A 24,377-nucleotide genomic window follows, 5' to 3' on the forward strand; every position below is an offset into this window, starting at 1 on the left:
ACCTCCATCTCAATTCATCATGCTCTCTCTCCTCTGAGTTCATTAGCCTCCTGTCCTCCCTTAATCTCTCCCTCCATGTAAACTCCTCAACCCATATACACGGTCAGCTCCTCGACCTTGCCATCTCTCGTGGCATCGCTTCTCCCATCGTGTCAATTATAGATAAGACCAGCTCTGACTACTTCCTCGTGTTGCTTGTCACCCGCATCCCCCTTCCATCTCCCCCCACCACCCAACCCTACCTCCTTCTGTGTCTCCCCCTGGAAAAAAACTCTCCCGACTCTCTTACAACTGTACCTATCAACTCCCAACTGCCCAGCCTTTGGCCCGCCATTCATCATGACATTTCTGCAGCTACTGATCTGCTCAGTTTCACCCTCACCACCACGTTTGATGCCCTAGTCCCTGTTAAAACAATTACTCTTTCTCACCCTGGCCGTTCCCCCGGTACACCCCTGATCTTCGCTCCCTTAATCCAAGGGACGCAGACATGAACGGATATGGCGGACAGCTGGTTTAGCCATTCACTGCCAGCTCTGGCTGGAGCACAGAAAGCATTATTGGGTCTTGCTCTCGTCTGCAAAAATTGTTCACTATTCCAGAATCATTCTGGAATGTAAAGATAGACCACAGCTTCTATTCTCCACTGCAACTGTCTTTTTAAGCCCCTCTCCCCAGTCTCCATCCTCACCTCTGACAATAAGTGTGAGGAGCTCATGGTCTTCTTTGTCTCTGAGATTGAGACCATCTGTTTGGCCGCCTCTGCCTCTTCCTTTCCTTCCCCTAGCCAACTGGGCCAAACTTCCTCTAAGGATTCCCCTGCCCTAGCCCTGACCGCACATCTTTCTCCAATTTCTCTCCGATCACCCCTCATGATCTTTCCAAGCTCATTCTGTCCATGAGACCCACTTCCTGCGCCCTTGACCCTAATTCCACTAAACTGCTGACCACACAACTTCCTTTTCTGGCTCCCATGTTAGCCGACATTGTTATCGGTTCTCTCTCTTCGGTTACTGTCCCCATCTCCCTCAAATCTGCCATCATCACCCCTCTCCTCAAAAAAACAACCCCTCTTGTCCCCTCTTATTTGCAAACTAGCACCCCATCTCCCTTTCCTCTCCAAAGTCCTTGAACATGTTTTCACCTCCCACGTCCGTGCCCATCTTTCCCGCAACTCCATGTTTGAATCCCTCCAATCCGGTTTCCGCACCTGCCACAGTACCGAAATGGCTTTCATCAAAATCACAAATGATATCCTTTGTGACTGTGACAAAGGCAAACTATCCCTTTTCATCCTTCTTGACTTGTCTGCAGCCTTTGACACAGTTGACCACTCCATTCTCCTCAAACGCCTCTCCACCGATCCAGCTGGATGGGACTGCACTCACCTGGTTCCATTCTAATCTATCTAATCATAGCCAGAGAATCACCTGCAACGGCTTCTCTTCCCACTCCCACATCATTACCTCTGGTGTCCCCCAAGGATCTATCCTTGGCCCCCTCCTATTTCTCATTTATATGTTGCCCCTTAGCGACATCATCCAAAAACACAGCGTCAGTTTCCACATGTACACTGATGGCTCTACCTCACTACCACTTCTCTCGGCCCCTCCACAGTCTCCAAATTGTCAGACTGCATGTCCGACATCCAGTTCTAGATGAGCAGAAATTTTCTCCAATTGAATATTGGTAAGACCGAAGCCATTGTTTTCGGTCCCCAGCACAAATTCCGTCCCCTAGCCACTGACTCTATCCCTCTCCCCAATTTCTGTCTGAGGCTGAACCAGACTGTTCGCAACCTTGATGTCATACTTGACCCTGAAATGAGCTTTCAACTACATATTCACAGAATAACTAAGAGCATCTATTTCCACCTCCGTAACATCGCCTGTCTCCGCCCTTGCCTCAGCTCATCCGCTGCTGAAACCCTCATAGTTACCTCTAGACTTGACTATTCCAATGCACTCCTGGCTGGCCTTCCACATTTTACCCTACATAAACTAGAGCTGATCCAAAACTTGGAAGCCCATGTCCTAACTCGCACTAAGTCCCGCTCACCTATCACCCCTGTGCTCTCTGACCTACATTGGCTCCCGGTTAAGCAACAACTTGATTTCAAAATTTTTATCCTTGTTTTCAAATCCCTCCATGGCCTCGTACCTCCCTATCTCTGTAATCTCCTCCAGCCCCACAACCCCCGAGATGTCTGCGCTCCTTTAATTCTGCCCTCTTGAGCATCCCTGATTATAATCGCTCAACTATTGGTGGCCGTGCCTTCTGTTGCCTAGGCCCCAAGCTCTGGAACTCCTGCCTAAACCTCTCCACCTCTCTTCCCTCCTTCAAGATGCTCCTTAACACCTACCTCTTTGACCAACCTTTTTTAGTCACCTGCCCTAATTTCTCCTTGAGCAACTCGGTGTCAAATTTGCAATCTCATACTACTCCTGTGAAGCGCCTCGGGATATTCCGCTACGTTAAAGGCACGTTAAAGTTGCTGTTGTTGTCCACACAAGTTGGTTGACCCATAATGCCCTTGGAAGCCACTCAGTTGTTGAGGGCAACTCGGGATGGGCAATAAATAAGGCCTTGCCAATGTTGCCCTATATTCCCAGAACAAATAAAAATGAAAGTTCTGCGGTTTATTTAGTTTTATATAAGCATATTTAAGAATTAAACTTTTTGAACACATCTCCCCCTCCCCCCACCCCACCCCCCCATGAATACAAAGGAAACTAGCCTTGACTCGGCTTTATCAATGTTTATCTCATGGAGCAACCAGCTCACTCAAAAGCAACTCATCTTTCTCCATTCTTTAAAGTACTGATTCTGGATCTGAAATGGCATTGCTCACGATGAGTTGGAGGATGCATTGCTTGATAATGTTAGCATGCTACACCCTAACAGGCAACATCCATCCTGTTGATCCAGAGATGCTCCATGTAAAAGAGTCTCTCTTCTTTCTCATCCTTCTCTAAATATGGTTGCTCAGCTGCCTCTGCTCCCCACCTTCCCCACCAAGCCAAACCTCCCCTCAGGTTTCCCACTACAATAGCCATGAATTTGTGTCTTTCTCTAGTTTTTCTCCTATCTTCTCTCATGCCCTCTCTGAGCTCCACTTGTCCATGAGACCCATGTCCTGCTCCTTTGACCCCATTCCCACCCAACTTCCCCTCCTGGTCCCCATGCTAGCTGACATTGTAAATGGTTCCCTCTCCTCAGGTAACGATTCAGAAGATGGAAAATGAGGTCCCACAAGGATCAGTGCTTGGACGAATGTTGTTTACAATTTATATTTACGATTTATATTTTGGAATCAAAAGCACAATTTCTAAATTTGCGGATGACACCAAATTGGGGGGATAATCAATACTGAGGACGACTGCAACAAATTATAAGAAGACATTAATAAACTTGCAGAATGCGCATATAATTTGAAAATGAATTTCACACAGATAAGTGTGATGTATTACATTTTGGTTAAAGAAATTAAAGAGGTCACATATTACTTGGAAAATAAGAATCTAAAAGGGATGGAGGAGCAAATGGATCTGGGAGTACAAATACACAAATCACTAAAATAGCGACATAGGTTAATAGGGCCATAAAAAGTGCAAACCAGGCACTAGGGTTTATTTCTAGAGGGAAAAGTAGAGAAGATATGCTAAACTTGTATCGAACCTTGGTTAGAACACTTGGAATACTGTATACAATTCTGGTTGCCATATTATAAAAGATATCTGGAGGCACTGGAGCAGATGCAAAAACGATTTACAAGGATGATACCAGAAATGCAAGGTATACCTATCGGAAAAGGATGAACAGCCTGGGTCTCTTTTCTCTTGAAGAGGTAACCTAATAGAGGTATTTAAAATTATGAAAGATTTTGATAGAGTAAATACAGAGAGTGTTTCCACTTGTGTGGAAGAGCAAAACTAGAGGCCATCAATATAAGATAGGGAATTCAGAAGAAACTTTTTTAGCCAGAGAGTGGTGAGAATGTGGAACTCGTTACTACAAGGAGTGGTTGAGGTAAATAGTAAAGATGCATTTAAGGGGCAGTTAGATTAGCGAGAAGGAGAAGGGAATAGAGGGTTATGCTGATAGAGTTAGATGAAAAAGGATGGGAGGAGCCTCGAGTGGAGCATAAAGCAGCACTGACTTGTTGGGCTGAATGGCCTGTTTCTGTGCTGTATATTCTATGTAAGTCTATGTAGGTACCATTGCCTCCGTTTCAAAACTGCCATCATCATCCCCTCTTCAAAAGACCCACCTTTAATCTTTCTGTCCTTACAAACTGCCACCCCATCGCCAACCTCCTTTTCCTCTCCAAAGTTCTTGAACGTATTGTTGTCTCCCAAATCCATGTTCACCTTTCTAGCAACTCTATGTTTGAATCCCTCTGGTCAGTCTTATGTCCCAAAGCACTGAATCAAACTTACAAATGACATCCTCTGTGACTGTGACCATCGTGTATTATTCCTCCTTATTCTTGTCAGCTTGTCTGAAGCCTTTGGCACAGTCAACCACAGCATCTTCCTCCAACGCCTCTCCTCCACTGTGAAACTCAGGCAGATTGCCCTTGCATGGTTCCACTCTTGCCTATCCAATCGTAGCCAGAGCATCTCCAGCAATGGGTTCTCTTTCCACCCCAGCACCATTAGCTCTGAAGTCCTCCTATCCTTGTCCCCCTCCTCTTCCTCAGCTACATGCTGCCCATTAGCGCCATCAACTCAAGACATGGGGTCAGTTTCCATATGTACGATGTACGTTAATGACCCCCAGCTGCACCTCTCTACAATCTCTCGATTCCTCCACTGCCTCTGTCGTGTCAGACTTCTTGTCCAATATTCACTGATGGATGAGTCACAATTTTCTCCAGTTAAACGTTAAGAAAACAGAAATCTTCTTTGCAGTGTATGTAGGCACCTTTAGTAATGACTCCACGAGGCAGGGTATAATACTTAAACTGTGTAGACCTGTAGTCCTTTATTTGCAGCTCTTGAGTGAGGACAACAAGCTGTGAGTTCATTTTTATACTGGGTTACCTGCAGTGTGCAGGTAACCCTTAGGTCTCCAGCAGCAGCAGCACCCTCTTGTGTACAGGTAAGATGTGTATAGTGTAAGGCTACATTCAGTGTTGCATAACAGTGTTACAGACATCACACAGTAAACAGGTGTGCATACATAGCAACACTCCCCCCTAAGCATTTTTCATATCCTTATTGTCATGCCCAGGGGAGGTGATCAGTAGTAGACTATGGGAGGTTGTGGTGAGGGTTGTGTGGTTGCCAGGTGTGACCCCTGTGCTTGAGGCTGGCCTTGTACGTTTCCCCTCCCTCACACACAGACCATGTTATGGGATCCCTCAGGGGGGATAGCCACGGCAGCAGTGGGTGGTGTGTATACACTGTGATGTGGGCAGTTGTGGGCAGGGCCACAAGATTGGGTGGGTTCCTTGTCCGCCGTTGTTGTGGGGTGGTGGGCAAGGCCACAAGACTGGTGGGCTCCTTGTCCACCAATTGGGATGAGGGTCAGGTCATCCCAGGGTTTGCCAGGGAAGCTGGAGGGTATTGGCCTCGTGCTCCTGGTGTTGGCCCAGGTGGCCAGGGGTTGTACGGCTAGTCTGGTGCAGGTTGCCATTGATGGTGGCTGGGCTGCCCATTGACCACTGTCCCCGTAGTGGGTGTGCTCCCTCTGGCTGTGTGTGTGTGTCCTGCAAGGGGCATCACATTCTCTGTCATTATTGTTAAGCATAATAAACGTGTTCTTAACCTTACTGACACCTGCATTCATCTCATCAGTCACATTAGTTAAACCAGCATCATAATTCATGGTTACATTGCATACATTTTCATACTTGCACCCTTTAATTGCATCTTTAGCTTTAAAGTCCGTGTACTCAAATAGTTGAAACTTCCCCTTTACATTTTTTTGGTTACCAGTCTCCTTTAAGGGAGCCTTCAAATCTGATTGGCCGCTCAGTGTCATGTGATGTGCCTCCAATGTTCCTCGTGGTATGGCCGTGGCCATTTTGATTTTAGGTTCTGCTGCTTGTGTTGCTGCAGCCATTGTCTAGCCCTGCTGCAGGTCGGCTGTGGTGGTCTTTTCTTCCACAGGTTCGATCCTGGATGTTGGGAATCCATTTCTTTCGTCGATGTTCACCTCTTGGAGTGCTGCCTTGGCCCGGAAAGTGGAGTCCTCGGTCCTAGAGATTTCACCGTGGTGCTATGGATTCGTTGCCGCGCCGTCGAACTGGACAGTGGAACCTCCGGATGCAGCGATGAATCCATGTTCGAGGTTGATTGGCGGGATTCATCCAAAATTCTTCAAAGATCGCTTGGCTCATCGCAGACTGGCTCGCCCCTGTGTCGCTCTCCATAGAATCTGGGACCCCGTCGACGTCTACTTTCATTGTCCATGGAGAACTTTCGGTGGAGCAGGTATGAGTTCCATACTTTTCTTCCACGGGTTGAGCAACTTCATCTTCATCTGTGTCGGAGCCCCGGTGATCAGTCAACTCATCAGAGACGTGGTGAGTACAGCTTTTTCTGCACATCCTTTGAAGGTGCCTTTTCTCTTTGCATGCATAGCCTTTGTAGCGGCACTGGTGGACCCTGTGGTTTCCTCCACAGCGCCAGCACAGGGCTAGCCGGTTTGTCCTATGTGGCAGACTCAGGGTTGCGGGACTCGGGGCAGCAATTCTGCCCTTAGAAATATCAATGTGGTGCACTGCTCTCGTCGGTTTAGAGTCCCTTAGTGCTTCATTTAGGTGGTCGCCAAAGTCGCACGGTGCAGCCAGTCTCCTTGAGTGTTCCAATCTTTCTACAAAAGCGTCCCAATCTTCCCCATCGGTAAATTGCTGAAAGTTGCTGAGATACGACATGCTCAGCTTGTGGTTCATGACCTCATATTCCCATCGCCAGTTGTAGTGTCTGTAGGCACCTTTAGTAATGGCTCCACGAGGCAGTTTTGATACTTAAACTGTGTAGACCTGTAGTACTTTATTTGCAGCTCCTCGAGTGCCGACCACAAGCTGTGAGTTCCTTTTTATACTGGGTTACCTGCAGTGTGCAGGTAACCCTTAGGTCTCCAGCAGCAGCACCCTCTGGTGTACAGGTAAGATGTGTACAGTGTAAGGGTACATTCAGTGTTACATAATAGTGTTACAGACATCACACAGTAAACAGGCGTGCACACATAACACTCTTTGCCCCTCCCACAAACTTCATACACTTGACACTGATTCCATCCTCATTCCCAGCTATTTTTCATAGGCATACCCAGACTGTTTACAGGTTGCTGTCCTAGCCAACCTCAGATCCTCTCCATCACAAAGACCTTCTGCTACTACCTCCATGATGTAGCCTACCTCTGGCCCTGCCTCAGCCAGCCTGTCGCTGAAGTCCACATCCATGCTTTTGTCACCTCCACACTCGAATATTCCAATGTTCTCCTGGCCGCTCTCCCATTGTCCCACTGTAAATTTCAACTCATCCAAACCTTGGCTGGCCCTACCCTATCCCACACCAAGTCGCGCTCAGCTATCACTCCTGCCCTTGCTGTCCATTAGCTCCCTTCATCATAGGCAGTCCCTAGGAATTGAGGAAGACTTGCTTCCACTCCTGAAGTGAGTTCTTTGGTGGCTGTACAGTCCGATACGAGAGCCACAGACTCTGTCACAGGTGGGACAGATAGTCGTTGAGGGAAAGGGGTGGGTGGAACTCATTAGCTCCCAGTCCCCCAATGACTCCAATTTAAAATTCTCATGTTTATTTTCCTCATGTTTATATCCCTTTATGACTTTTCCCCTCCATCTTCTCTAGCCCAATGACACCCTCCCTGAACTCTCCAATCCGCTGAGTCTGGCCTATTCTGCATTCTCCCTTCAGCCTACCATTGGTGGCCATGCTTTCAACTGTCTCGGCCCCATGCTCTGGAATTCCCACCCTAAAACCCGTCCACGTTCCACTCTATCTTTAAGACCCTCCTTAACACTCATCTCTTTGATCACACTATTCATCACATCTCTTAATGTCTCCTTCTTTGACTGGTTAGCCCTTTCTGCAGTGCTTTGGCACTTTTTTTACGTTAAAGGTGCTATATAAATGCAAGTTGATTCCTCTCTCTCTCTCTCTCTCTCTCTCTCTCTCTCTCTCTCTGCTTCCTCCGGCTCCCCAAGTAGGTCTCTTCCACTCCTTTAGCCTTCCACTCAACAGCATCTCTCTCCCTTACCTTGTTTCAAGCATGTCTCATTTTCCCATAGGTTGTAGAACTGCTAAAATAAATAATGTTGGTAATGTATTCATTGAAGACAGACTGCTGTGCATGTCGGAGCTGTCATTGGTTACATTAATGATTCCAAACTTTTCCGGCCACCTCCCTCATTTTAAACTTTTTGGTCTGTAGGGAGGTCTTTCAAGTCTCTCACATTCTACTAGTTAAGGACACTGATAAAGGACAACTACAACCTGCCTCTTTCTCCTCCTTTAATTTTTTTCTGTCTCTTTTCTTTCTCTTTGTCTCATTCACTTCTGTTTTTCTCTCCTCTCGCTTACGTTGTTCTCTCTCTCGTTTCTCTGTCTCCTTGACTTCTGTTTCTCTCTCTTTACTCTTTCACTTACATTTACATTTTTTCCTTCTATCTACTTTGCTTATAATACTGAGGTCCCACGTCCTTCCCCATTCTACATGCGATCACAGTTCACTCTATTTTTTGTCTTCCCCTATATCCTGGCCCAACAGACTGCCTGACGGTGCAAGGTTTCCATTGTAGCAACTTGCATAGCAAGTAATAAGGTACTAGTCATATATGTAGACCATGTATACTAACTGTATAGTCACATAAGGTGTGCCACCAGAGGGCACTGCGGTGGGAGACCTGAGGGTAACCTGCATAGGTGTGCAGGGCCCGGTATAAAAGGCTGCCCACTCACTCTGGAGTTACAATAAATGGGACTAAGGTCACAACAGCTCAAGTACAATACTAGATTTCGTGGAGTCATTCATAAGAGTATTAAAGACATAACTGGCGACGAGACTATGAACTTTCACGCAAAAATGACTAACGGTGCATTAGAAATGTTCTCAGAGGGTGAAGATTGGGAAGCCTTTACGGAGCGGCTCAACCAATATTTTGTAGCAGACGACCTGGTAGGCGATGATCCGGCCACGCTGGCAGATAAGCGCAGAGCTATCCTGTTGACCAGTTGTGGGCCCGCGGTCTACAGCCTCGTCAGGGACTTGCTTGCACCAGAGAAAACAACGACCAAGTCATACGAGGAGCTGAAAGTGCTAATTCAGATCCAACTCAAACCGAAGGAGAGCATTCTCATGGCCAGGCATTGATTTTATACACACCACTGCCTCAAGGTCCAGGAAATTGTGAAGTACGCTGTCGACCTCAGGAGGCTGGCAGGACCGTGTGAATTCGGCTCATCCCTTGCCGATACGTTGCAGGACGTCTTCGTAATTGGCATCGGTCATGAGGCCCTTCTTCACAGATTACTGTCTGCCGAAACCACCATCACTCTGCAGAAGACCATCAGCATCAGCCAGGCGTTCATGACCTCAAGCTGCAGCTCCAAGCAGATGATGACTCACTCTCAGGACTCAAATCCGGCAAGTACTGTAAATAGAATGGCGTCTTTCACAGGTAGAACTGTTTAATGTGAATCTGCCCAGGGCAGAGCGTACAGGCCCCCAAGTCCTTTAACTCAGAGTCCGCCAAGGGGTGCAAACCTAAGTCAAGTAGCACCATGCTGGCGTTGCGGAGGTAATCACAGGGCTCATCAGTGTCGGTTCAGAGACATTGGGCCCAATTTTGGCCATGACTTGCATCAATTTTTTTTGAGTAAGTTGTTTTTTCTGGCATAAGTTTAAAAAAATGCCATTTTCCCCCCAAAAGTTGCTCCAGAGTAAGTCAGTTGGGTACGATTTTTTTTAAGATCAGTTTTTTTTTCAGAAGGGAAAGTTCCCAGACACTTACGCCAGTTTTGGCCAATTATGCCACTTTGACCAGCAAAAACGTACTCAAATCGACTTAGGTCAGCGTATGTGGCCAGCTCTGAAAAACCTTGCAGGCAGTGAAGAAAAAGCAGCGCACATTCGGCAGACATTAGGGCAGGGAAGGGAAGGGAGGGAAGAGAACTGGAGAGAACCAAGCACCAAACATTGCAAGGAAAAGCTCAAACAATTAAAATACTAATAAAAATGAAGTAAATCCTACTGGAGAATTGCGAGTTGCTGGCTGCGATGTCACAAGCCGGGGGGGGTGGGGGGTGGGGGGTGTGGGTTGGGGGTAGCCAGAGAGAGAGATGCTGGTATACAAAACACTCTTTCTCCCCCCCCCCCCCAAAACTCTCCTCCTCCCCCTCCCCCCCAAAACTCTCGTCCCCTCCCCCCCAAAAAACTCTCCTCCTCCCTCTCCCCACTGTCCCCCACCCTCCCTCAATCAAAAGTCTCAAGCACAGCCACTAAATAAAAAATAGAACCGAAGTCCTACCTCACCCGGTAACTCAGCGGGCCGGCCGGTCGGTGCGGGAGGCCACTCGGCCGGGGATAGGGTGCGGCGAGATTGGGGCGTTCCTTCGGCCGGGGATAGGGGCTGCGAGCATCGAGTCCTGCTCACAGCCCACAGGACGCGTTGGGAGGGCAGGAGCATGTGTGCAGTCCTCACTGAGCATGCGTGCAGGTGCCGGCAGTGCTTTCTGCGCTGGCCTGTTGCTCCGCCCCCCCCCCCCCTTTAGTTGGCACGCCACGCCACGACTTCGGGGACTCCGAAGAGCGGCCAGGATGGGGCCCCTTTTTTTCTGGCGCCCTTTCAAGGTCAGCATGCCGAAAAAACGGCTTGGGCAATGTTGGGCCCTATGTGTGCAAAGGCTGCAGCACAAAGGGCCACCTCCAGCGAATGTGCAAAAGAACTGTGACTCACCACGTGGAAGAGGAGTCAGCAGATGGCTGTGAATCCAGCGCAGATTACGAGGAGATGGCTAGAGAGGCAGCTCAGTCCCAGGATGAAGTGTATGGAGTACATACCTGCACCACAGATTGTCCTCCAGTGATAATGGAAGTCGAGATAAATGGCGTTCTAGTCTTTATGGAAGTGGACACGGGGACGAGTCAGTTAGTAATGAGCCAGGAAGCCTTTGAGAGGCTATGGAACGATCAAGCTGAACAACCCAAGCTGGTCCCGGTTCAGGCAAAGCTGCGCACCTATACCAAGGAACTGATATCAGTTGTTGGTAGTGTGGCTGTAAGTGTATCCCATGATGGCGTGATGCACAATTTACCATTGTGGATTGTTTCAGGTGATGGACCAATGCTACTTGGATAGGGAAGATTCATTGGAACTGGGAAGACTTCATCCCTCCAGCGATCGACGTCCCCCGTGCTCAGAGACAGAGCAAGCCCCCACCTTCGGTTAGACCAGGCACCGGAGAGCAGATCCGCACAGCCCCCGAGTCACAGACCGCTCATCACGACTGCGTGGCGATGATCCGGCCGAGACGACCCGAACGCACCTTCCCGGTTTCAGTGGCAGGATTCCTGGGGAGGAAGATTGGATCCGAGGGCACCTTCCCAGCTTCAGTGGCAGAATCCCTGGGAAAGAAGATCACGGCAGTTAACATCATGGACAGGGAAAAGATGGCGTCCAAACCATGAAGTGCAGCGCTAATGGAGCAACGACACGTGATTCCACGCAAGGAAGACGATTGGGGTAAAAGTAGTAAGGCCATTTTAAAGGAGGCCAGCAACCCGCCATTTTTGAATGAACTGCTTGAAATTGGTAACCAATGTAAAAATCCATCTGTAACGAGCAAAATGTTGAGCGATGTCGGGTGCAAATTGCAATTAGCCAATGTAACAGGCGGAACACCTAACGGTCGTATGCAGGTCCAGCGGGCTACCCAATGCTGTAACCTGCGTCCCCGGGACCAGACCGATGTACCATAAAGTGTCCCCACAGCTGACAGAAGTAGACAAGCCGCAGAGTAAACGATCCCCGGAGAGCAGAGACACCGGTAGCGATACCCTGCCTCAGATCGGTTTAACATTGCAGGCACCCGATGGCATGAACCACCACGGGCCAGAAACAGTAAACTGCGCCTATGCTCGCAGTTGGCTACCATCGCCCACCACCCGGGTGGAAAAGGTGCAGCCCACAAACCCACTCACCACCACGGCAATGCCCAAGAGTGAAGGGTCACCCGCAACGGCTCCTCCGAACGGGACCTGGACCAGCCAGTATCCCAAACTAGAGTGTGCTCACAACGGTGCCCTCAAGGAAAGTGAGTCAGCAGTCCCCTGCGAACTGCTAGACAAGACGAGGCAGCCCCACCGTCACTTAGACGAAACACTCACTTGCTCAGACCGTTTCCCAGGGAGCAGCAGCGACACTGTGCAAATGAAAAGGACAGGGAGATCACAAACACATCAGCTGTCTTTGGGCCTGCCCAACACTAGGATTAACGGCAAGAGCCTTGAGCTCCAGCAACTCGAGCAAAATGAGCTCACCTCGTCCACAGACCCACTAGCATGGGATGCTGCACCGCCACCAGATGACCCGGATCTCATCCGGCCGTGCTGGAACTAGACTGTCCTTGTGTAACTGTACTAATATACCTGTACTGATCATGTAAATGTACCACACAAAAAGAAACGCAACTGTAATCCACCCAACAAATATACCAAGATGTAAATGTAAAACCCATGTGATGAACTTGAATGTAATTTGCATGTAACGGGCCATTAGCATGATCTCTGTGTGGGGGGAGAGAATGGAGTAGTCATGGACTCACAACCAGAAACCACTGGGACCTCCACTGGCAACAAATCTCACTACCAACCCACCCAAGCTCGAAGCGACCCTCCAATGGTCAACCAGGGAGACCAAAGCCCAGGTCACCTTCAATATACGAGTCAATTTGCATTAAAGACTTGGGGGGAAGTGATGTCATGTATGTAGACCATGTGTACTAACTGTATAATCGCTTCTCGGCCTTTTGGCTAAGATCATGCGTAACTGACCTGACAGGGGAGTAACCACCATAACCCCAAGGTGGTTCTCCCTGGATCAGGAAGGTATATGCTTGCTTTTTTGGAAATAGGAGGTGGATGGGGTGGCTTGACCCATCCACCTCCACGGAGGTGTGTGGGGGACCTGACCCATCCACCTCCATGGCACGAACCTGGTATTGCAGTACTTCCAGGAACGGTGCAGTGGCTCTAGGCCTTTTGGCTAAGAGCATTGGCGCAGAGTGATCCTTGAATGGGCCCAAGGTGACCTCTGGCGTTTGTGACTTGACAAAGAATTGGAACGATTGGCAACGAATTTCAAAAAAAAACTGTATAGTCACATAAGGTGTGCCACCAGAGGGCACTGCAATGGGAGACCTGAAGGTCACCTGCATAGGTGTGCAGGGCCCAGTATAATAGGCTGCCCAACATGCTTGTGCCTCACTCTGGAGTTACAATAAATGGGACTAAGGTCACAACAGCTCAAGTACAATACTAGACCTTGTGGAGTCATTCATAAGGGTATTAAAGACATAACAGCACTATGTGGGAATGGGCAATAGGAGAGAGGTTTATTGGTAGAGTGAGATTATATGCAGCATATTTAGGGGAGGGATTAGACGCAGGAGGGGTAAGTAATTAAACAATGTTGTTAACTCATATCGTATATTTATTTTTCCCACCTTTCAAAAGCAGCTCATTATAACACTGTCCAACAAGACATACATCCCAGTCCCACTAAGAGCTAAACACAACCACTGTATCTTATCTGTTCTTGGAAAACAGCTCTCATCAAGGAGATAGGACTTAATATAAAATGAAAATACAGCTTTCCTCGACTTACTTTTCTTTAAAATGCTCAATTTGTGATCTCAACCAAGCTTTGAGGGATAGGTCCAGAGCGAAGGAAAATGAGAGAGGAGGTCAACCATTATGGTGTTGTACACCTGCTCGCAGCTCAAGCCCGTGTGGTGGCTGGTGTGCAACGGCCACCACATGTTAAAAAAATCCACGCACAGGCATCTTCCACCTTTCAAGATGTAGTTCGGGATCTGGAATTCTCATCCTTGTTTTCAAATCCCTTCATGGCCTTGCCCCTCTCTATCTCTGTAACCTCCTCTAGTCCTACAACACTCTGGGATCTCTGTGCCCCTCCAATTCTGGCCTCTTGTACATCCCCAATTTTCATCGCTACACCATTGGCGGCCGTGCCTTCAACTGCCAAGGCCTTAAACTCTGGAATTTCCTCCCTAAACCTGTCCATCACTCTCTGCTTGTTTAAAATGCTCCTTAAAACCTACCTCTTTTTTGGTCAACTGCCCTAATATAATGGGATGTGGACGTCGCTTGCAAGGCCAGCATTTATTGCACGTCCATAATTGCCCTTGAAAGGTGGTGGTGAACTGCCTTCTTGAACTGCTGCAGCCCATGTGGTGAAGGTACTCCCACAATGCTGGTTGGGAGGGAATTCCAGGATTGTGAATCAGCAAAAAGAAAGGAACGACAATATATTTCCAAGTCAGGATAGTGTGTGGCTTGGATGAGAACGGAGGCTGTTGTCTATGTATAATGTATGTACAGTAACATTAGACCACTGAATGTATCTTCATACTGTATGCACTATACCTGTACCACCAGAAGGTGCTACTGGTGGAGACCTAAGGGTCACCTGCACACTGCAGGTAACCAAGTATAAAAGGGAGCTCACCTCTCTGTATCCTCACTCAGGAGCTGCAATAAATGGATGAAGGTCACAACAGTTCAAGTACAATACCTGACCTCATGGCGTCATTACTAGAGTGCTTACACATACAACAACTGGCGACGAGATTACGAATTTCCACGCGCAAAATGGCTAACTTTAGCAACTTTCAACAATTCGCTGATGGGGAAGATTGGGATGCCTTTATGGAAAGGCTCGAAGACTTTTTCATTGCAAATGACCTGGCAGAAGACGACCTGACCTCGCTGGCTGTTAAGCGCAGAGCTATCCTGCGCAGCAGTTGTGAGCCCACCGTCTATGGCCTCGTCAGGGACTTGCTAGCCCCAGCGAAGACAACAACAACCAAAATGTACGCGGAGCTTGTAACAATGATACAGGAACAGTTCAAACCTAAAGAGAGCATCCTCACAGCCAGACAACGGTTCTACACCCACCGGCGGCCCTTGTCCTTCTAGGTGGCAGAGGTCGTGAGTTTGGGAGGTGCTGCCGAAGAAGCCCTGGCGAGATGCTGCAGAGCATCTAGTAGAGGGTTCATACTGCAACTGCTGTCATCATCATAGGCAGTCCCTCGGAATCGAGGAAGACTTTCTTCCACTCTTAGCTGTACAGTCCAATACGAGAACCACAGTCTCTGTCACAGGAGGGACAAACAGTGTGCGGGAAAGGGTGGGTGGGACTTGTTTGCCGCACGCTCTTTCCGCTGCCTGCGCTTGCTTTCTGCATGCTCTTGACGACGAGATTTGAGGTGCTCAGCGCACCCCGGATGCACTTTCTCCATTTAGGGCAGTCTTTGGCCAGGGACTCCCAGGTGTCAGTGGGGATGTTGCACTTTATCAGGGAGGCTTTGAGGCTGTCCTTGAAACGTTTCCTCTGCCCTCCTTTGGCTCGTTTGCTGTGAAGGAGTTCCGAGTAGAGCGCTTGCTTTGGGACTCTTGTGTCTGGCATGCAAACTAGGTGGCCTGCCAGTGGAGCTAATCAAGTGTGGTCAGTGTTTCAATGCTGGGGATGTTAGCTTGGGCAAGGATGCTAATGAAGGAGGCGTTGAGGTGGCTACCATAGTTGCATTTAAGGGGATGCTAGATAAGCACAAGGGGTGTCCAAGAGGTGGATTTGAAAAATAATCTTAAAAGAGAAGAGTAGGTGGAGACGCAAACAGTTTGGGGGAGGGGGATTCCAGATCAAGGGATGGCTGCTAATTGTGGGGGATAAACAAGAGTCCAGAGCCAAGAATGGAGAGTACTGGAGCAGGGAGGTTGTAGGGCTTGAGCGCCAAGGGGCCATCAGCCGGTCCAGGCAGTGGGCGGTCGAGGGAGCTGTTCACCCCGACTGCCTGTCTCTCTTCCGCGGTTACATCCGAGCCAGGGTGTCCCTGGATACGCTCGCTGCCTTCCGCGAGAGGTGGGCGCCAGAGGGACTGGAGTGCATTATCACCCCAGGCAACCAAATTTTAATTTGATCTTAATGTCTAAAGTTTAATTTGTTTTAAGTTGTCGGTTTTAGTGCCCTCCCCCTCTTTAGCCAGGGGCACTTGTATAATTTGTGTTTCAGTGTAAAAAAAAACAAGGGGGCACTTGAAAAGTTTTTGGAGTGTGCCCCCCTCTTTAATCAGGGGGGCACTTGATTACTGATACAATTAAAATAGTTGTAGGGCTTGAACAGGTTGCAGAGTTTTTTTGTGGTGTGTGGGGTGGGGGAGAAAGAGTGAGGAGGTAGTGGCAGAGCCATGGAGGAATTTGCAAATGAGTATGAGAAATTTAAATGAGAGGTGTTAGAGGACCAGGAACCAATGTAGATCAACGTGTACGACTTGTGATGGATGAGTGGGACTTGGTGTGGGATAGGATGCAGGTAGATGACTTTTGGATAAATTGAAGATTAAAGGGGAGAAGATTGGGAGTGGGGGCTGATGGTTAGGGCCGGCCAGGTGTGTTGGAGTAATGGAGTTTTGAGGTGACAACAGCACGAATGAGGATTTCAGCGGCTGAGGTGGAGGCGAGCTGATCTTTGTGATGCAGGGGATATGCGATCTGAGCCTTAGTTTTCGGCCCAACAGGATGCTGCGAACAGTCTGGTTCATCCTGAGACATTGACCAGCTAGGGGATGGAATTAGGTGGTGAACGTCTGGGCTTGTGGGGACCATAGATGATGATCTGGATCCTCCCTATGTTTAGCTGGAGAAAGTTACAGCTCATCGAAGACGGAATGATGGACAAGCTGTCTGACAGCACGGAGGCACTGGAAGGGGTCAAGAGAGTTGGAGAGCTACAGCTTGGTATCATCAGCATATATTAGAAGCTGACCATGTACCTGAATGATATTGCAAGGGGCAACATGCAGATGAGGAAGAGGAGGGGACCAATGATAGACCCCGAGGAGAGGTATTGCAGTATATTCATAATCACAAAGGATGGTATTCGTCACCGGCGTACCATGGCTGCAGTGTACTATATGCATGATGCACTACAGCAACTCTCCAAGGCTTCTTCGGCAGCACCTCCCAAACAGGGAGTGGTGGACAAGGATCTAGGAAACAACATCCACTACCTAGAAGGACGAGCAGCCGGTGCAGGGCTACATCAACACCTCCAAGTTCCCATTTACATCACGCACCATCCTGACTTGGACATAGATCGCAGTTCCTTCATCGTCGTTTGGTTGAAATCCTGGAACTCCTTATCTAATAGCTCTCTAGGTGCAACTTCACCACACAGACTGCAGCGGTTAATAAAGATAGCCCACCGTCGCAAGGTCAGCTAGGGATTGGCAGTATATACCGGCCTTGCCAGCAATGCCCACATCCGTCCACCAATTTTTTTTTTAATTTGGAGGGTCAGAACCAAGAGATTCAGACAGGGAGAGGTGGGTATGGATCTAGGAGGCAATGACACTTTCGAGGTTCTTAAAGAGATGAGAGAGAAAGAGCTGGGATAGTAGTTGGGGAGGACGGATGGGTCAAGGTGGGGTTTTTCGTGGGAAGGAGGGTGGGATTTATGTGGGGGCTCTCCCTATCAGCTGTCACAACTTCAGTGCAAAAGCCTCAGAAAACCCAAATATGGCATGTGTGCTGTATGCAGTTTCAGTGGTTTTTCAGCCAAATGAGTGGGAGAAGCCCTGCTGAAATTTACCCTCGTATTTTATGAATGTTCTATCCCTATAAATGATTCAATGTACCATTTGGTCAGCTTAAACTGTCCTATCTGGCTTTTTATATTTGGATTCCATAACAATATGCCACCATATGTTGTATAGCTTACCACTCGATAAGTGGCTGTTTGGAAGCTGGATAGGTGAAACATTTCTCCAGCGACTTGAGGTGTCTACTGTGCATGGTCCATACAGAAGGGCAGGTATTACTACAGCCCTGTAAACCATGAGCTTGGTGGCAGTTTTGAGGGTCTGGTCTTCAAACACTTTTTTCCTCAGGCGGCCGAAGGCTGCGCTGGCGCACTGGAGGCGGTGTTGGATCTCGGCGTCAATGCCTGTTCTTGCTGATAGGAGGCTCCCGAGATAACAGAAGTGGTCCACTTTGTCCAGGGCAGTGCCGTGGATCTTGATGACTGGGGGGCAGTGCTATGCGGCGAGGACAGGCTGGTGGAGGACCTTTGTCTGACTGATGTTTAGCATCAGGCCCATACTATCGTTCGCCTCAGTAAATACGTCGACTATGTTCTAGAGTTCAGCCTCAGTATGTGCGCAGACGCAGGCATCGTCTGCGTACTGTAGCTCGACGACAGAGGTTGGGGTGGTCTTGGACGTGGCCCGGAGATGGCGAAGGTTGAACAGTGTCCCACTGGTTCTGTAGTTTAGCTCCACTCCAACGGGGAGCTTGTCAAATGTGAGGTGGAGCATGGCAGCGAGGAAGATTGAGAAGAGGGTTGGGGCGATGACGCAGCCCTGCTTGACCCCGGTCCGGATGTGGATTGGGCCAGTGATGGATCCGTTAGAAAGGATCACGGCCTGCATGTCGTTGTGGAGCAGACGGAGGAAGGTTATGAACATTTGGAGACATCCGAAACGGAGGAGAACGCTCCATAGACCCTCGTGATTGACAGTGTCAAAGGCCTTTGTCAGGTCGAAGAAGAACATGTATAAAGGCTGGCGTAGTTCCCTACATTTTTTCTTCAGCTGTCGCACTGCAAAAATCATGTGCGTTGTGCCTTGTAGGGGATGAAATCCACACTGCTACTACGGGAGGAGCTCCTCGGCCACAGGGAAAAGGCGGTTGAGGAGGACTCTAGCGACGACTTTTCCAGTCCAACAGTGCCCCTCCGCCATAATTCAGTCCCACAGCAGGGATTCCATCTGCACCCGTAGCCTTGTTTTTAAGCTGTTTTCTGGCTTTTTCTACGTCATGCAGTGTTGGGGTCTCACTGAGGTGGTGGCGGGTAGCATGCTGCGGGATGGAGTCGAAAACACTTGGTCAAGGGCAGAGTCTCGTTTGAAGAGATCTTCAAAGTGCTCCTTCCAGCGGGCCCTGACTGCCTCAATGACCTTGATGAGTGTTTCCCCGTTCTTGGCCATTAGTGGGGTGGGGCCTTGGGTGTTTGGACCGTAGGTGGACTTGACTGCGATGAAGAATCCTCGCACATCATGGCTGTCGGCCAGCTGCTGTATCTCCTGTGCTTTCTCCATCCACCATCTGTTCTTTAGGTCCCGGGTTTTTTGTTGGACCTTAGCCTTGAGCCGCCTGCAATGCTGCTTTGCTGCTCCCGAGTTGGGTTGTTGTTTAAAGCGCTTGCGATCTATTAGCTCTTGGATCTCCTGATCATTCTCATCAAACCAGTCCTGGTGTTTCCTGGTTGAGTGACCGAGCGCCTCTTTGCAGGCACTGGTCATGGAGGCGTGGAGGCAGACCAAGCACTGTGGGCATTGTGCGTCTCGGGGTCATCAAGGCACCTCAGGTTAGCTGTGAGGCGCTGACTGTATAGGGCTCTCTTAGCTGGGTCCTTAAGTGCTCCAGCATTGACTTTTTTGCGGAACTGTTTCTGCTCGCCCCTCCACTTTGGGGCTATGTTGAATCAATGATGGATTGGATTAGACAGTGGTCTGTCATGGCGCGGGTGATGCGCACATCCTTGTGATCCCTGGCTCGGACGATGACATGGTCGAGCAGGTGCCAGTGTTTGGAGCGAGGGTGTTGCCATGATGCTCTGTATTTGTCCCTCTGGCGGAACAAGGTGTTGGTGATGATGAGTTCATGTTCTAGACATTTTGTCAGGAGTAGGGTACCACTGAAGTTGGCTTTCCCTACCCCCTCTCTGCCAATCACGCCTCCCCAGAGGTGGTGGAGGGAGTGAATGTTTAAGGTGGTGGATGGGGTACCAATCAAGTGGGCTGCTTTGTCCTGGATATTGTTGACCTTCTTTACTGTTGTTGGAGCTGCACTCAATTGTCCTGGCCAATATTTATCCCTCAACCAACATAACATAAAATAAAGGATTATCTGGTCATTATCACATTGCTGTTTGTGGGACTTTGCTGTGTGCAAATTGGCTGACATGTTTTCTTCAAAAGTACTTAATTGGTTGTAAAGCGCTTTAAGATGTCCGGTGGTGGTGAAAGGCGCTATATAAATGCAAGTCTTCCTTTTTCTTTTTCTCATCCAGGCAAATGGAGAGTATTCCATGTGTCAGCCAGTGCTCAGTTGGTAGCACTCTCTGCCTCTGGGTCAGAAGGTTGTGGGTTCAAGTCCCACTCCAGAGACTTGAGCACTAAAATCTAGGCTGACACTCCCAGTACAGTACTGAGGGACTGCTGCACTGTCAAAGGTGCCGTCTATTGGATGAGATGTTAAACCAAGATCCTGTCTGTCCTCTCAGGTGGACATAAAAGATCCTATGGCACTATTTCGAAGAAGAGCAGGGGAGTTATCCCCGGTGTCCTGGCTAATATTTATTTCTCAATCAACATATTGAAAACAGATCATCTGGTCATTATCACATTGCTGTTTGTGGGAGCTTGTTGTGTGCAAATTGGCTGCTGTGTTTCCTACATTGCAACAGTAACTACACTTCAAAAAGTACTTCATTGGCTGTAAAGTGACTTTGGGACTTCCGGTGGTCGTGAAAGGCGCTATACAAATGCAAGTCTTTCTTTTTTTATCACACTCCTGACTTGTGTCTTGTCAATGGTGGAAAGGCTTTGAGGAGTCAGGAAGTGAGACACTCGCCGCAGAATACCCAGCCTCTGACCTGCTCTTGTTGCCACAGTATTTACGTGGCTGGTCCAGTTAAGGTATGTGGCTCAGTGTCAAATTTTGTTTGGTAATGCTCCTGTGAAGTGCCTTAGACATTTTACTACATATAAGACATTATATAAATTCAATTTGTTGTAGTTCTTTGATTTACAGCCTTTGAAAAAGATACCTCAAGGTGATCTAATAGAAGTTTTGAAGATTATAAAGTTAGTTGACAGAATTGATCCAGGCAAATTGTTGACAGTGGTGGAGGGTTCAAGTACCAGGGGACTTAGGAAGTTAGAATAAGAAGGGAAGTCAGATGTAATCTTTTCATCTCGCGAACAAAATAAATTACCAGAGGTGGGCAGTGTAAATGGTCTCAAAATAATTGGATGCATTTCTGAAGTGAGAAGGGATTGAGGGATATAGTGAGAAGGGGGAGTTGATCTTTGAAATGGGCATGGGCTTGTTGGGCCCAATGGGCTGTTCTTGTTTCTAAAAAGTCATATTGGATCCTAACAGGGAGAAAAAGAATGATTATGGGTGAAGAGTTATTGATTAATCAATCATGTCTCACATGAAATCATAGGCCGGGAAATTCCTCACAGCTGGCTCCACTGTTCCGCTGTAACTTCACCGTAACTGCGGTCCCGCTGTGCTCCAGCGGAGTTACAGCGGGACCAGCTCTGAAGAATTTCCCAGCCATCATTGCTTTTCTTTATATTTTAGGTCATGGTAAGATTATGTCCTTTCAAACAGTTGTTTGGACACGCCAGTCCCAAGATATTCGCTGTGTTTGTCCTCGCAATCCTCGCGCTGATGGGGTTGAACTATTTGAACATTGGACAGCTTCGCCAAGTGAACGAGAAGCACCTCCGAATCTACCACCACGTTAATCTGAAGGATCTGGAGAGGATTCAGGAGCCGAATAGAGCAGCTTGTCCTCCATGTCCCAACTACTGGCTCTATGCACCTCACGTAGGTTAATATGGTGATAGACTCCAACATGTTTTACAATATGTAGTAGATTGTAGTTCAAAATTGTAGCAGCTAATTATTCTGCGGGGTTGAAAGTTTCTCATTGTGAATGCCCACTCAACCTGCACGCACAGCAGATTGCAATGATAGCATACATTTCCAGAATGGATGCACAAAGGGGATCGGCCAGATCATCAGATTTCTTTCCATTTGGAGCTCACACATCACTCACCACCAGTATTGAATCGAGAATTCTGCACCTAGATTTTTTTTAATGTACAGGTTGAACATCTCTTATCCGGGACTCTTATCCAGCACCACCCCTCGTCCGGCACCATTCCTAGCCGCCGGGTGGCGCATGCGCAGATAAAATTTTTTCGTACACACCAATATTCTCTGCTCTCCTGAAGACGGAGACTCCTTCCTCGGTCCGATTCTGAAAACACTGATTGCCTAAGTGGCCGTGAGGGTGGGTATTCAAGTCGGTGGCGGGGGGGGGGGGGGGGGGGAGAAGAGCAGTTCAACCTGTACTACTACTAATTATATTTTGAATTAAATTATAAATGAAAGCTTGATAAGTTATTTTATTCCCCGCTGCCCTCGGCACTCTGCCAAACAAAAAGAAAATACCTCTTCATTACTTTCAATGAGTCTTGGAGCTCGTGGTGGGGGGGCGGTGGATCGCGGGGTTGGGGATATCTGTATCGGGGCTGGGGCTGGGGGCTGGCAGTTGTAAAAGACAGTCGAACACGTGACCTCCCCTCGTCTGGCAAAATCCCTTATCCGGCACAGGCCAGGTCCCGAGGGTGCCGGATAAGGGAGGTTCAACCTGTATTTGTCTATTTATGAGCAGGTTATTTCTGCTGTCATTTCCTACTAACCATGTTTCCTGCAATTCCAGTACTGTAGCCGACACTTTCTTTCACAAGTTAAGTTGGGGATGCCAAGGTGTGTGTCAGTATTTTCAGGGGATCCGCAGACAGAATCATTTGAAAACCACTTGATTATTTCACATTCTCACCATGCCAATGTCGTCTAAGATGCGAATGTCAGGCTTATCCAGTTCAATTAGAATCATAGAAATTTACAGCACAGAAGGAGGCCATTTCGATCCATTGTGTCTGTGCCGACCAACAAAGAGCTATCCAGCCTAATCCCACTTTCCAGCTCTTGGTCCACAGCTTTGTAGGTTACGGCATTTCAAGTGCATATCCAAGTACTTTTTAAATGTGTGAGGCTTTCTTCCTCCACCACCCTTTCAGGCAGTGAGTTCCAGACCCCCACCATCCTCTGGGTGAAAAAAAATTCCCTTAAATCCCCTTTACACCTCTTACCAATTACTTTAAATCTATGCCTCCTAGTTGTTGACCTCACTGCTAAAGGAAATAGGTACATTCTGTCCACTCTATCTAGGCCCCTCATAATTTTATACATCTCAATAAGGTCTCCCCTCAGCCTCCTCTGTTCCAAAGAAAACAATCCCAGCCTATCCAATCTTGCCTCATAGCTAAAATTCTCCAGTCCAGGCAACATCCTCGTAAACCTCCTCTGAACTCTCTCTAGTGCAATCACATCTCTTCTGTAATGTGGTGACCAGAACTGCACGTAGTACTCGAGCTGTGGCCTAACTTGTGTTTTATACAGTTCAAGCGTAACCGCCCTGCTCTTGTATTCTATGCCTCGACTAATAAAGGCAAGTATCCTGTATGTCTTGTTAACCACCTTATCTACCATTCCATTCTCCCAGTTTCTCCGTCTCCGTCGCATCTGCTCTGACGATGCAACTTTTCACACTAGTGCCTCTGACATGTCTCCCTTTTTCCTCAACCGAGGATTCCCCTCTGCCATGGTGAACATGGCCCTCGACTGTGTCCGTTCTATTTCCCACACCTCTACTCTTACCCCTTCCCCTTGTCCTCACCTTTCACCCCATCAGTCTCCATAATCATCCTCCGCCATTTCCGCCACCTCCAGCATGCTGAGCTCTTCATGGGGTGTTGGGGGAACACTAGCTGTAACTTACTAACAGATAATGCCTGAGATCGATATTCTCTCTTTTGCTGGTGCTGCAGCACTTTCCTCAACTCTCAGGTTGATTTCTGACTCTGCTCTCTCCAAAACTCAGGCTTCCCTCCGAACAGTTGTAGCTCACACTATCTACAGCTTGTATCTCATCACCATAGACGGTCCCTCGAACGAGGATGACTTGCTTCCACGAGAGTTCACAGATGTTTCATTGAAGGACCCGATGTTCCAGTCCTGAACTCCAGTTGAGGGGGTGGAAGATGCCTGTGCATGGATTTTTATTTTAACGTGTGGTGACCGTTGCACATCAGCCACCACACGGGCTTGACAGAGCTAGATCTTGGTCCAGTGGCAAGGATTACACAGGACGACTGGAGACCAGCTCTGCTGCACGGACCTAGTGTGCTCACATATCGCAGTGTGGGCTGGCCCGTGCTGTCCCTGAGCTCTCATTTGCC

General features: G+C 48.4%; 1 protein-coding gene and 1 pseudogene across 2 annotated transcripts in view; both read left to right on the forward strand.

Annotated features, from left to right (window-relative positions):
- Positions 1-24,377, forward strand: part of LOC139267456 (probable tubulin polyglutamylase ttll-15) — a 196,611-nt gene that overhangs the window by 6,813 nt on the left and 165,421 nt on the right. The window contains exon 2 of one of the 2 annotated variants that reach the window (XM_070885807.1): positions 21,646-21,894. The exons of the other annotated variant lie outside the window; for it this stretch is intronic. Within the exon in view, the coding sequence (XP_070741908.1) occupies positions 21,649-21,894 (246 nt within the window). The 5' untranslated portion in view covers positions 21,646-21,648. The remainder of the gene's footprint in view (positions 1-21,645; positions 21,895-24,377) is intronic. 2 annotated transcript variants of the gene reach the window in all.
- Positions 12,986-13,224, forward strand: LOC139267554 (U2 spliceosomal RNA; annotated as a pseudogene).

Source organism: Pristiophorus japonicus, chromosome 7 (genome assembly GCF_044704955.1).
Source record: "Pristiophorus japonicus isolate sPriJap1 chromosome 7, sPriJap1.hap1, whole genome shotgun sequence".
Classification (NCBI taxonomy): domain Eukaryota; kingdom Metazoa; phylum Chordata; class Chondrichthyes; family Pristiophoridae; genus Pristiophorus; species Pristiophorus japonicus.